The sequence below is a fragment of the Epinephelus moara genome, chromosome 8, assembly GCF_006386435.1.
Source record: "Epinephelus moara isolate mb chromosome 8, YSFRI_EMoa_1.0, whole genome shotgun sequence".
NCBI classification, from domain to species: Eukaryota; Metazoa; Chordata; class Actinopteri; order Perciformes; family Serranidae; genus Epinephelus; species Epinephelus moara.
The window spans coordinates 9,011,628-9,026,733 of record NC_065513.1 but is presented as its reverse complement, the minus strand read 5'-3'; the positions used below and the strand labels follow the sequence as shown (position 1 = coordinate 9,026,733).

The 15,106-nt window shown below is 40.1% G+C and overlaps 1 protein-coding gene across 1 annotated transcript in view; it reads left to right on the top strand.

Moving 5' to 3' along the window:
- Nucleotides 1-878: 878 nt before the first annotated feature.
- Nucleotides 879-15,106, top strand: part of tacr1a (tachykinin receptor 1a) — a 71,020-nt gene continuing 56,792 nt past the window's right edge. The window contains exon 1 of the mRNA XM_050051225.1: nt 879-1,626. Coding sequence (XP_049907182.1) covers nt 1,223-1,626 — 404 coding nt within the window. The 5' untranslated portion in view covers nt 879-1,222. The remainder of the gene's footprint in view (nt 1,627-15,106) is intronic.

Sequence of the window (15,106 nt, the reverse complement as noted above, 5' to 3'; positions counted from 1 at the left end):
TTCTGTTGCAGTGATGCAGTAATGCTCAGTGTGCAGGCAACAGGACAATGTGTACAGTAGGCTACGCCTGTCTCCTTGTCATTAAATGTTGTAAAGCTACATTATCATACTTTACATTATGTTGTTTTCTCTTTAGTCATTTCATTAGTACTGAATGATTTCATTGCAGAGAGTATTATAACATAGAGACTTTCACTTCTATACACATTTCTCTTCCTGTGCAATGTGTGTAGAAGCCTCCTAAAGCATGTTGCAATACTTCAGTCTCTGTCATCAGTATGTTCACATCCTCAGAAGCAGCTGATCTCTGAAGAGGCAACACAGTCCAGACTGTGAGTCCACAAGAGGGGGCAGTGAGTGGGCAGATGGATATTCAAACAGTGTGGCACCTTACCACATTAAGTACACACCACATTCAGGGGAAAAAAAGATTTCTTAAAATGTATGTAGAGATGAAATCTGTTCAAGATTAATGTTATCAGTGATGCCACTGCTGTGTTGGCTACCAGTACACAACTACAACCATTACTATTGCGATTAGTAGTAGTGTCATTAATATTGGTAGTTGTATTATTACTCATGTGCCTGTTCATTTATTCTCCTGCTTGTGTGCTGTTTGCTATTGCCCACAGAGGAATTATTAGCAAATTTAATCAAATAAGAGGTATTTAGGCATGGTAATCCCGTTGGCTTGCCCGTGCGGTCTGAGTCGGAGGGAATAAATACCTTACCTGGGCTCATCCATAATCATAATTACAGAGACTGCCTATTGGACGTGTGCGCAGCGGCTCGTTTCATAAGCTGGTGTGCAGCCGCTCAGTTCAAGCAAAGAAGCAGGAGAGAGCTCAGAGCGGCTGAGGGAGCAGGGAGCTCAGTTATGTGTGAGCAGTTAGAGGAACACAGACTTGTTTCGCTGCTGCAATGCGCGTAAAAGGCGCGTTTTCTTTTTTTACGCACAGCGAAAAGTGTTAAAGAGTAATAGATAATGATAGATTGTTATCGTTAAGTCCACGTGAATGACTTAAACTGTATTCCTATGTTTATGATTTTCAAGACAGCGGAGTCTTTAGGTGAACATTCCAACAGATTGTGCGGCGGTCGGGCTTTGCTGAAGCTTTCCTTTGTTCAGTTTGCGTTTGGCACTAGGATCTTTAACTTTGTTACAAAATGATTTAGGATTATATCAGTAGTTTTAGAGTGATTTCCGATCTTAAACAGCAAAATGGATCCTTTATATAATATCACCAATGCGTCAAATTGGACCACCGGCTCCAACGACACTAATAACGGGACCGAGTACTGGAACCAGTTTGTACAGCCAGTCTGGAGAATTGTGCTCTGGGCCATTGCGTACAGCTGTATAGTTATCGTGTCCGTGGTAGGCAATCTGACAGTGATCTGGATTATTATGGCGCACAAACGCATGAGGACCGTCACCAATTATTTTCTGCTGAACCTGGCGTTCGCCGAAGCCTCCATGTCCGCCTTCAACACGGTGATCAACTTCACCTACGCCGTGCACAACGAGTGGTACTTCGGACTGGTCTACTGCCGCTTCCACAACTTCTTTCCGATCGCGGCTGTGTTTGCCAGCATCTACTCAATGACTGCCATCGCTCTGGACAGGTAAGCTGCGGACTTCACTGTCTGTTGTAAAAGTACACAAGAAATGTCTTTCCGTGCAGCGCACAGTTAGACCATTCACTTGATGATTGATCAAATTTTTTTGCCATTTCTCCTGAATCATTGACGCCAAAACACATGGATATTATGCTTAAATGTTACAGTCGATGCGAAAGTAAAGAGAAATGATCACGCATAATGCAGAAAAACTAGTCATTTTCAATTTGCTACAGGTGGTAGAGAACACGCTGTAACATTACTGCGCTTCTCTGGTTAAAATGATAAAATTTGAGGGCTCTTTGATCAAAAAAATGAATGAAAAAGTTTTCTTTATGCTTGCTTTACATCTTTTTGCAATTGGTAACACACATTCCTCTGAGTTACATTAAAATATGCATCACTAGTATCTTTTATTAATGGCTTTATTTAGCATAAATCAAGATTCTATTACCACAAAAAGAACTCTTCTTTATTGCATATATTGTGCTATCTTACAGTAAATGTCACATAAATTAATCAGAAATGCTGCAGTTTGCTTCAGCAGCCTTTATTGTTTGTCTTCTTTTTTTGTAGAGAGCAAAGCGATTGCAAGTGCTCAAAATTAAACTACTTTTTTTAAACAATCATTCACCTGTACTTGAGATCCTTTTTTCTAAACCCTTAACACAGTAACACACCTACATCACACAATGAGCCAAATTGTTAATTTTCAGCTCAAAACCACATTTTTTACTCTGCATACACTAACTCTATCAAAGCACGGCAAACTGGACACAATATCAAATCATTCCTACCAAACACAAGCACATGATTTCTCTCCAAGAGGAACATATATTCTGGCACAGCCACTTTTGAAATACAATGGTTGATGGGATGACAAAAACTGCATTACCTTTCATGTGTCAGTTCTACCTGCATACAGTAGACAATATCAAGTCCATTATTTTTATAGTTTAGTTTCCTTTTCCTGTGAACCTCTCTACATTTTTGTACAGAAATTATAAGTGACAGAATGGCTGCAGTAAAGCTTTATTAGAAACATGAAATCGCTGCCAGTGATCAACAAAAGAAATCCATCGTACATAGCCTTCTGGTTCCAAATGAGTGTGTAAAAATAAAATGTACAAATACAGTAAAAAAAAAAAAAAAAAGGCACAAAAGGGAAAATAATACAGTCCTGTTCTAATTCATACAACCTCCTCTGTGTTGTTCTGTGTCCACATTGAACAAAATCAATAAAAAAAAAAGTCCCCTTTTAATGATTCATGTCCATGTAAGTAAAAGCACCTGGTTTTGTGTCTGATTGTGAATGGAAATAGCTGTGTTAGTCTGTTTTACACAACTTACTGTAAATCAGCTATTTCTCAATGTTTCAATATGCTGTTCATTCAGAAATGCTTATCAGTTTTCAGTCTTGAGCTGCTGTTGTTGCAGAAGTTGTTTTTTGAAGAAATGTCTTCAAAATTGGCACAAATGTTGGACTTGGACTAAATGATGAACTGATTAGTTTTCGATGGTCATAGGTCAAGGTCACTGTGACCTTGCCTGTTTCATTCTTGTGAACATGAAATCTCAAGAACACTGTGAGGGAATTTCTTTCAAATTTGGCTCAAACGTTCATTTGGACTCTAGGATGAACTGATAAGATTTTGGTAGTCAGGGGTCAAAGGTCAAGGTTGTTGTGACCTTGCACCCATCTCATTCTTGTGAACTCAATATCTCAAGAACAGCTTGGTATTTCTTGCTATATGGTATTTCTCCAAATTTGAACACAACAATAAACTAATTAGATTTTGGTGGCCTAGATCAAAGGTCAATTTCTATGTGACCTCATCTGTCTCAATCTTGTGAACATGATATCCTAATACCTAAAGGGAATTTCTACAAATTGGCACAATCATTCACTTGGACTCAGTGATGAACTGATTAGATTTTGGTGGTCAGAGGTCAAGGTCACTGTGACCTCGTCTGTCTCATACTTGTGAATGTGATACCTCAAGAACCCCCCCCCCCCCCCCCAAAACGAAATTTCTTAAGCGATGTCTCTGTAAAAAAACAACTGCTTTTCCAGTCACTATCCCCAGAGGGAAAACAGCGACAGGTCACTAAACAGCCACATTTGCAGCCACAAAGCCGCTGGAAACACAGTGATCGTAGCTGCAGCCTGGCAGGTGTCTGGCTGAGGTGTCAGGTTATCCACCTCCACGCCACCTCCTGACGACTTAGTCAGCTTATATATGAAGTTGCTTTGGAAATGCTGATATGTTTTTTATAAAATGTACAGCTTCAACAACTGGTTTGCAGAAAGGTACAAAGCCAAAATTTTCTCCTGCCGACTGGGCTGCTCTGTGGAAGCTCTGTGTAGCTCAGTGAGTGAAATAACCCATCACCACAGTCCTGGTAAATGGTTCATTGCCCTTTGGATCAAGTCTGAGTCGTAAAGCCTTTGCTAAAAGCAGCCAATAACTTAACTGTGCATACTGTAGGCTATGTTAGGTTTTTATCTGCTCTTGCCAGACTTTATACTGTGGTGACTCTGCTGGGGAAATATGGGTTTTGAGAGTTTTATGTCTTTAAATCTGTGGCTTCTCTTTCTCTCAACATTCATGTGTGAAGGAACCCTATTCATCAGTGGTGACGGCTTCTTGTGACAATGAGGCTGAATGGAAATTAGATTCATAAAAAGCCCTGTGTGCGTGTGTAAGAGTGCCTCAGTATGGGCATGTGTGTCTGTGTGTGCCTTCTCATGTTCATGTGTTTCGGCATGTGCATCTGTGTGTGTACGGTTGTGTGCATGTACTTACTGTAGGCATGTGCATCTGTGTCCGTTAATGTTATATGAATGTTTTATTTACATTGTGTGTTTGCATGTGTATCTCTAATCCTGTTTCTTTTTGTGTGTATGGGTAAACATGTATCCATGTATTTATTCAGATCCGTACTGATACTGTTTCTATTGTAACCACACTGCATCCACTCTGGCTGAAGCTTATCAACTCTGCATCTGTGTCTTTCCTCTGCATTTCAGGTGATAATGGCCTGTAATTTCTCAGTATATCTCTCATTCACCAGGAAAGCCATGAACTTGACCTTTTCCAAAATAAAGTTAAACCTTCAGAGCTAGAGGAAATGAGAATGAAAAGGCAGATTAAGATGGCAACAGGCTGCACATTCAGGCATATTTGCCATTCAGGAGATGTGGAAATCTTGTTACTTTCCCCTGACCCGTGTCCATGCAACACAATGATGCTATTAAAAACCTGGTAGAGAAGCACTTATTTCACACTGACAGCATCATACTTTCTCTGACTGTGGTGGGAAAAGGTATTTCAACTGTGAGAGACTGAAGAGTGAAATGAATGCATTGACAAGGTGCACAATAAAATGTATAAATGTGAAGAGGCTTTTGTGATCAGACCTTATTGTAACTTCATCAATTTTTCAGGGGTTAGAGACAGGAATATCTCCCGATGGAGTCTCAACACCAGTGGTGGTGGTGAAGGGATGAAGAGGAATGCTTGACGATCTGGGTGGATGTGATGTGGGCTAGGGTGGAAGGAACCCTGCACGCTGGATGTAATGAGAACTGAAAGCAAATGGGGTGGAGGTAGTTGCATTGATTTCACACTGAAATGACAACTATCGGCAGCAGAGAGCAGAACGGTTTAAAGGTGTGACAGCAACGATATGATTGGCTCACAGGGATTGTGGAAAAATCCAATAAGTCTACTGAGAGAAAGAACACCCATACTCACCTGATTAGTTGGATCAAAGAGAGAGGAAGAGAGAGAATGAATGAGACGCATGAAAGTCTTCCTGAATGAACTGCTGCTAAGCCTCAATTCAGAATTTCTGAAAATGTCAATACACCCACTGTGACCTATCTCTTTGAACCATCTCTCACTGTTATTTAGGCACCAGTTAATATTTCAAATCTTCAAGGAGCTCTATACAACATTAAGAGCATTAATATAGCAGCAAACCTTTACTTTACTGTGTAAAGATATAGTGGAGTCATGGCGTCCTGAGTAGAGAATGAGGTCATGTGTGTTGTAGTCCGAGCTTCTCTCTTCGTCGTTGAGGTAGACAGTCTGGGTGCACATGCATGTTGGTCCATGCGAGCCCCTGTGTGTTTCCCACTGGCTAGCTAGCAGTGATTACATGACATTTGTCTTTACAACAGTAATATGCCATGTTACTGTTCTTAAATTCAGTAATCACATGACCGTTACTAGTCAAATAATTATGCCGACAACGGCGATGCCGTTTAGTATGACCTTGGAGAGGCTCTTCAGCCTTGTTAGCATTGTGCTGACTCAGAGGAGGAACAGACTGCCTGACAAATCATTTAAAAGACTCTTCCTCTTAAGGTAGAACAACATCTTTTCATTCCAACTCGTCAAATACCAATGAAAAAAACATCATGGTTTGGCCTAAAATTCTCATGGGAAACAGCGGGCACTCAGGTGAAAGTCCAGAGAGTGTTTGACCCATCCACCACTCCCCCCTGCCATCACTATACGGACTGACTCACTCTGTAATACGGTAGTTGCTGGCAGCATAACAAACTGCTGCCAACCAGTGTAAATTATACCATCGCGAAGAGTGCCTCTGTGCATCCGTGTCTGATGCTTATATCCCCCTACTGCTGTGTAAAGTGCCTATGTGTGTTGGTGTCTGACGCCAACATCACAGACAACGGCAGTTTATATGCCATTAAAGCATGTTTTTTTTCCCCCTTTAAGCCTGTCCTGATTTAATGGTGTTAGGATTGCTGGTCACTTATATTATTTTATTTAGGCCCATTGATTTATTGTTTATTGAAGCAGTGATAGCCTACTGCAGTGTCGTCTTGATTCTCTTGAGCCTTGTGTTTTGCTGATATTTAGGCATGTGCAAGGGTTAATGTTATGTTGTTAACTGGCAGTTACATGAGGTGCATCTCACTTTGCTGAATCTCTTCCCAAGAGCACATAGCATGCATTGAACATACACTGCTTTGCATTGATTGCACTGAATTCATTGAATGTTGTGGAGTAACGCAAAAGTAATGTCATGAATTGTGTAATGAATTATTTTTTTATGGGGAGTAAATAAAGTAATTCATTACTTTTTTAAAGAGGAACAAGTAATGTGTACTACATGATTTTTCTTTTTGAGTAATGCCCCCAACACTGTTTTTTCATCTCCATCATTGCAACAATCACTCCTGTGCTGTGTTGCACGACACAACCCATAGATCAACAACACAGCTGAGTGCTGCTGCCAGTGTGCTGGCTTACATGCTGCTGATTGCAGTGAAGTATTGAGAGAAACCCCTTCCTTATAGAAATATGCACCTGAGCCACACACAGGTTCATACAGTACCTCTGAAATGCTATATTTCTTTTCCCTTTCTGTTGATGAAATTTGGTTTTGTAAAAGCAGTACTCAATACAATGATACATGTGGGGGGTGAAAGACTAAAATAAATGAAACAACAAAAATAAAAAGTTGCTTTATGGCTTCCCTCAATAAAGACGATGAAATCATATACTAGAGTGATGTTTATTTTAAGCTAAATGCTACATGTGTGTGTGTGTTTGTTTGTTATGGGTGAGAAGAAACATAATCATTGATCGGTGTGGACACAGTTACTTATATGTGGACAGATGATTACTGCAAAATTGATTATCTCTATGCCACTTGAATTACATGAACAACAAGTGGAAAAGTGGAAGCTGACTGAGCAAGTGCTTTGCACATCTGAATGGGACAGAAAGTAGGCTACAGTACGTGAAATGGCATGTTTAATCATGGGTCAGGTTGCAGGAGTTCTATTAACAGTCAGGCAGGTCCAGATTTGACTTGGAGATAATTAATAATTAATTAAATGAGGTAACGGGTCAGTTCCTGTGCTGAGTTTGCGGGCATGGTTGGGTTTACAAAACTGGACTTGTGCAGGATTCTGCCCTTGTGCTTACTTCTGGTGACACTAGAGAAAAGTCTAGAGATCACCAAAATCACCATCCTCCAGGGAACATGACAGTTTCAATATATGACAATCCAGTCAAGCTGTGAGATATTTTAGTCTGGACCAAACTGGTCGACCAACTGACCGATAGACCAAATGTGCCATTTACCAATTGGCTGAGAAATTATGAGGCCACTCAGTTTAGAAACTCACCAGTTAACAAGTTGATAGTTAAAAACTTTTACGTAAAGCTGGCACAACCCAATCCAAGAGCTCTCTCTGTGTGTCTGTCTAAACCACTCTAGTCCACAAACATGTGACTTAAGCGTAATGACAGCTCTAAATTGTTCATACGGTGTGTGTAAATATAATTGTCTAGAATGACAGAAAACATTGGCCCTGAATAGATTGGTCACCTCTCTGCCTTGTGCCGAAGGAGTCCAGGAATAGGCTTCAGCTCCCAGGGGTTAGGGAGTATGGAGAATGAATTGAAGGATATTGTTTAATAGTTACAATGTATCAGTGTGCTCAGTGAAGTGTGGAGGGTATGACCAAATTCATTATTGTCTCATTCAGCGAGACTAATTTCGCTTCCATTTAGTTCCGGTCTTTTGTGTGGCCTCTACTGATAGCTGCTCTAAGCTCTTGTATGCATCACTGATGATCACTTTCCCTCATGCTTAGTCTGTAGCAATGTTTGAACTTTTTAGTTACTGGTTTACTCGGAGGGGACAGTTTGAGATTACAGACACTGATCATGTAGAATGAGCTAGCAGGGAGGCAGGGTGCATTTTTTAAAGAGTCAACATAACTTAAGATACTCTTGATTGGAGAGCATCAGTAAGACATGTATGCAAAGTAGCAAAAATGTTGTGTATCTGCAGTACAGGCAAATTAGCATTGTTATTCAGTCTACGTATTAACAGCAACGTTTGGACCAGCTAAAAGTTTTTTGGTGAAACAGAGTTGAGAGAACTGCTGCTCAGCACAACCAAAAGCCCCTCCCATTCCCACCTTAACCTGAAAATGCACTGGGAGTTTTCTGTGCTATCATTATGGGGACAAGGAGGTGGAGTTAAATATCCAGCAGTTCAATTGGCCCTGCATTTTGTCAATGGAAGCTATTAGCTTGTCAGCTTTTTATTAGTTTAAGTGTGAAAAGGTGGCAACAATCCTGAATAAGACACTGGCAAGACTGTGATGTTCTTGGCCATCAAGGAGAGCCAGAGTGCTATTACATTGCAGATAAGTGATCCCTAAATAAAAAATCCAGTCAAAAAAAGCCAACATTTTGTCATTATTAGTGTATGAATTCTTGAGTTATGGCCAAAAATGTTACGTTTTGTGAGGTTACAGTGACCATGACATTTTACCTTTGACCACAAAATTCTGATCAGCTCATCCAGTGATGAGCCAGCCAGTGCCTGAATTAAACCAAAACACGAGCCAATCATTTGCCTTGCAGAAATCATCAACTTGGTCCCTCATCCACCAGTTTGCCCAGCAGTAAGCGGAGTGTTTACAGAGACATGGTTATGCATGTGTTTAGGGGTGCATACACACCTAGACTCACAAACTTGGGAGGTGGCGGTACGCAATAAGAAGTGAGGGTACTCATGTGGACAAAAATCAGAAGTGCCGGTAAGTACCGGCCCATTTCAGGCCCTACCTCCAGCCACAGCTTAAAAATATATCAGATTGTAGCTCCTCTGTGAAGATATTTCTGTGTTGCTCACATGTCAACAACATTTGTGGCACCTGCTATTTCATTTCAAAGGTGCTTTGGTGGAGCTAAACTGTGTGAAGTGCTGCAGTTTTGTCAGGACATAAAAGGGAAGGATATTGTAGCTTATACAACCACTGACACCTTCCTGATTTTACATTGCCATGTTTTAAGCCAAAAGGACAGCACCACTGAAACACGCTGACATGATCACAGCTATGAAAATCAACACCACACAGAATGTGGCAGCCTGCTATGGGGAACTCTGCTCAATATGACAGCAGGGGAAAAAGATTGTAACAGACATCAAGTCTGGCCCCACACTTCAGACTTTCATTCATACTATGGGTTAACTTAAAATCCTAAACATTTTTATTCATGGTTTTGCTGTGATAGCGATTTTGTGTATTTAAACTAAATAATTATCTCTTAAGTAGTGGCAGAGTTCACCGTTCTAAATGAAAAGGGGCATTCCCAGAAAAACAATGCATATACCAGTCGGGTGCCCAATGCGTACTTGTTTTGTGGACAACCTGATCTCACAGAAATACGCGAAATGACCACGACCTCTTAACACCGCATTCCGTGGTGGCAGCACGCAATGGGTTGAAATTACGTGCCGGTACCACTGAAACAATGCCAATGTAAAGTCAATTAGGATCCTTTGTCATGGTGGACACACGGATTCCCTGATACAACAAGGTCACATCAACCTCGTTTTCCTCAGTGATATCTTTAACATTCCTGTATATACACAAAAACACTAAAGTGTCCTTGATAACTCAACAATATGACAGGTTAATGTCAAGGCCATAAAATAAAATAAATGTATTTTGCCAGCTTTTGATAGATGTGCTGTGGGTGGATGGGGCGCGTTCCACTACTGTTTTGTAGCTACGGTCTGCCGTCTGTGGGCTTCATTCCATTTCAGATTGTCGTCCGTCTGCCGTAACCGAATCCAAACGTCACTAATAAATAAATAAATAAGAAAAAAAAATAAGGCTGAGCACGGAAGAACCAGAGAGGAAACACCACCACATGGAGCCGTCCGCCCCCGGCCACCCGGCCACCCTCCACTCCACCAGGGGAGAGCGGACCCCAAGCTAGCGCCACAGAACCAGCGGCCGCCCCCCGGCGCACACGGCTCCCACTGAGGAAACACTGGAGTTAAGAACTAAACTATGAAAAATGACATAAAATATTAAGATGCAGGCCTAACATAAAATAAATTTGTTATTAAATAAATTAAAACATATAGCCCACAGTAGATACAAGTAGAGCATGCTAAAAGTAAATACAATAATTGGCTAAATAGTATCTAAGCAATAATAAAGTGTCTAAACAATAATAAATTGTATCTAAGTTATCTACTAGGCTACCATTTCACTCTGTAAATAGATTTTAAAATTTCAATGTAATTTTAATATTATTTTTGCTTATTTCATTATTGTTATTATTGGTTTACTTTTTGGTAGTATTGTTTTCTCTGAGGATGACTCATTTTAGTAACTATCTACAGTAAAAAAAAGAAAAAGAAAAAAGCAAAGAAACAAACAAACATCATTTTATACACTGGGTCTTTAAAGTGCTCTTTGAAACTAGACCTGGCATGGCTTGTGTCCAAAAAATGAAAAAATCTAAACTCTGTCGTAGAGCTAAACCAAAAACATCATTGGAAAGGTCTCAACCTGGAGAGTAACATATGTCAGTTTGAAGATTCTACATGGCTCCTGCTTTCAGCCATTCACCTTTGAACCTTGACCTCAGTGCATGTTTGAGGGCTTTTAACTCAGCAACAAAAGGGGGTACAGACATGGGACCAACTGTTATAGAGAGCTCTTGACTTCAACTGTCATGTGAGTGTAGTCAACAACTGAGGGTGCTGTCAGATATGGGTAAAATATGGATAAAATTAATTTTCACCCATTTAGAAATTCGATATTTAAAATCTGATTACACAAGTGTGTTTACCATCCCCTTAAAGTCCACAGTGTACTCTCAATTCAGTATTTACAACTTCCAAATCTAGGAAAAACACTTATATTTTTTTAAAAACTACAATTCCCTTGGATCGCGCCATGCAGCTTGATACATATCAGCAACATAGTTGTAGTTCTTCTGATTTGCAAAGTAGGGTTCTAAATAGGGTTGTAAAAAGATATATCTACCCAATATATCTAATATCTAGTAAAGCTTAACTAGTAATGACACTGCACCTAGATGAACTATGTTAAGAAAAAGCAAGGATGATGGCTAATTTTAGATATTTTAGATAGTACTTTCGAAACAGCGTTTTTGGGACGGTAGGTTTTTTGCGGCTTGTTGTAAAATAGAGTTGGAAAATAGAGTCGTAAAAAGATACATCTACTGATTATATCAAATGTCTGGTAAAGCCGAACTAGTAATGACACTGCACCTAGATGAAATATGTTAAGAAAAAGTAAGGATGATGGTTAATTTCAGATATTTTAGCAAGTTCTCTAGAAACGGCGTTTTTGGGGCTCCGGTTGTAGAGTTGTCAAACAGTGTTGTAAAAAAGTAAATCTACTGAATATGTTAAATATCTAGTACAGCCGAACTATCATGTTATTATTATTATTATTATTATTATCGTTATTGGTGGGAAATTATAACAGAGGAATATATTTGCTGTTTTAATATCAAGAACACTTTGTTTTTGTGTGTATACAGGACGTTGTTGAATCAGGGAATCCGTGTGTCCACCACGAAAAAGGATCCTAACTGACTTTACATTGGCATTGTTTCCGTGGTAGCGGCACATAATTTCAACCCATTACGTGCTGCCACCACAGAATGTGGTGTTAAGAGGTCGTGGTCATTTCATGTATTTCTGTGAGATCAGGTTGTTTGTGGAGCCCCAGAGACCAGGACTGAGCACTGTCCAAGGTGTGTGTGTGTGTGTGTGTGTGTGTGTGTGTGTGTGTGTGTGTGTTTGATTTGGAAAGAGAGAGCGACAGAGAGGAAGAGGAGGTTCAACGTAGACTATTGCACTCATTTTTTTTGGTAAGTTATTAATAACTTACTTGGAACGCTGCTTTGTCACTTTTCACCCACCCACCAGAAACACTGCCCCATTGCCGAATGGAGCAGAGAAGAAATAGACATAACGTGTCACGTCGGTTCAACCTTGCTTGTTTTCTGTGATCGTAATACAACTTTCTTTTTGTCGCAATCCATAGAATTACGACAGGGAAGTGAAGTTTCGTTAACAAAGGAGAAAAAGAAAGAGAGAGAGCAAAGTAGAGCTGCATGGCATGAGCAGAAAGACAGACAGAAAGACAAAAGCATCTGATTATCTTTTTTTTTTTACATAATAACCCTTATCCATCATTCATTTTGTTATTTCAAGCAATTACATATATCATACTGCTTACAATGGTATAATGGCTTCTATTGTAGTTGTACTTTATCTTACATGTAAAGAGTTCATCATCATGATTATGATTGATGATCATCAGCTGTTTTTGTGCCCCCCACCCCAGATCTTGATGCCTTAAGCACAGTGCAGGATGCAAGGTATTGTACATATACAATATATTTCTGCTGCTCAAGGAGTCTTTTCTGTAATATTAAACCCCATGAGAAGTTGTCACGGTAACCAAAAGTGTCACTAAATGAGCAAAGTATAAGATTTTAAGGATAACAATTTGCACTAATCAATATTTTCTATAAATGAAACAAAAGGTATATAAAGAAAGGGTTCACTTGTGAAAAAAATTACAAAAATCTGTGGTTCCTCTCAGCTATACAGAGCACTTTAGTCATAACAATTTTTATCATTTTATTATTATTATCATGATTATAGTGCTAGCTACAAGTTGGTATATAGGGAAGCATTTTCATAACGGTAAATCACTTTTGGTTGCGATGCACTGCACCTGTTTCAGAAGATCAAAGGACAAGTGTGGAGGCTCTGCTTTATCAATTAAAGAGCTAAACAGACAAAGCAAGTGTGATGAACCAGCCACAACCTGGCAAACCAATGGTTATGTTTATAAGGGATATCTTAAAGAAGATAATAAATGATCTTCTAACCATTAGGCTAATAGAGCCACAATGTATAAAGCCTTTAATAGAAAGTGGTACACAAGTATTTATGATCTCAGTACCTTTTTATTTATTTATTTATTTATTTATTTAACCTTTATGTAACCAGGAATAGTCCCATAAAGATTCAAAATCTTTTTCAAGGAAGTCCTTTTTTCTCCTTTAAAAACTCCCATGCTCATAACAGAATCTAGTTTAAGGTGACCCTTAAGGTCCCAGGTTCGGGGAATGAAATACATAAGTTATCCAAGTGATCGGAGGCTGCAGCTACTGACAGTTTTAGGAGTCAGAAGAGAACATAAACAGAGAGGCTGTTCATGTAATATGGCCTTATAAAGACAAGTGTACCAGTGTTCTACAGTTGTATAGTGAAGACAAACCAACTTTCTCACACAAACTGCAATAATGTGTGCAGAAACCTGTATCAGTGAGAAATTGCAGCACAGCGTAGCACACTGACTCTAGCATTATCAGGCAAGACGAATTTGCATGCATGTATAAAATGTCACCATAATCAATTACTGACAAAGGCATAGCTTGAACCATTTTTTCCTTGCACCAAAAGAGGAACAGCATTTGTTTCTATAATAGAAACCCAACCTCACCCCAAGGTTTTTTCTGTAAGACACTTGATATGATGTTTAAAAGACAGATTGTCTTCTAGGGACAAAAATCAGCTATTTGTAAGTTAAAGCGACACTTACCTTTCTGGAAATTTTACACGTTCCTTTGTTTAGGTTAAAATGCTATTAATAAGCTGATGGCACACTAAAATGTACGTGAATCCCACCAGAAATAAAAACTCATATTTATACCATTCTCATATGGTTCTAAGAAAACTCTTTATCATCGGACCGAATGCAATGATTGGTCGGAGTTTTCTCCTGTCCTGTCTGCCTTCCCCACGTCGACTGATGTAAACGCTCGTGTAACATTGCAGAAAAAGCTATTACTAAGAGAGAACTCAATACTGGAAGAGCCAAAACTCGGGTCAACATCGGCTCTGCTTTCGAGCGATGGTGAAGACTGATGCAGCTTCCTCCTGAGCTAAAAATGGACGAGAGCAGAGTTTCTGCTGGACAGGTGTTTTTAAAGTTTGCTTGTGGCAGCCTCTGTGTACACCGGCGAAGTAAACACGGTGCAACAAGAAGTAAATTTCTCAGCACAATACAGTCGAGAGTTTCTAACAGACAATAGAATGCTGCAGAGATCTGACACTACAACCGCAAGAGCTCAGGATGTGTAGCAAACTTGGTCTGCTACGTCGAGCTTAAGTGCAACACACACCGCCGCCATACGCCGCGCGTCAAAACGCCCGCCTCCATTATATTCTATGAACAAACCCACACCGCGCCGCGCCGCTCTGCTTCAGCCCACTGCTCTATTTCCAGCGTGGCCGGCGCTGCTAGAAAAGGCTTTTATGTACGTCTTTGGCCAAATTTCAAATTTTTAATAAGACGATTTTGATAAGAAACTCACCTGTGAAATCCAAGTTGTTGTTGCCTCAAAGTTTTTCCTCTTCTTCTTCCATTACTAGCAGTTGGCAACCGTTGGCAACTACTGTAGGTACAGCCAGCCAGCTGGGGTGGGAAATACATTTTAGTGTCGATGGTGCCGCTGCGCGCCGCTGCCAATGTGTGTTGGGGGGTGGCACTTGATGGCCACAGCGCCGCACCGGCGGCAGTGTGTGTTGCACTTTAGACGAGATGACCGTGGTTTCACCTGGAGCTGTCCCGACG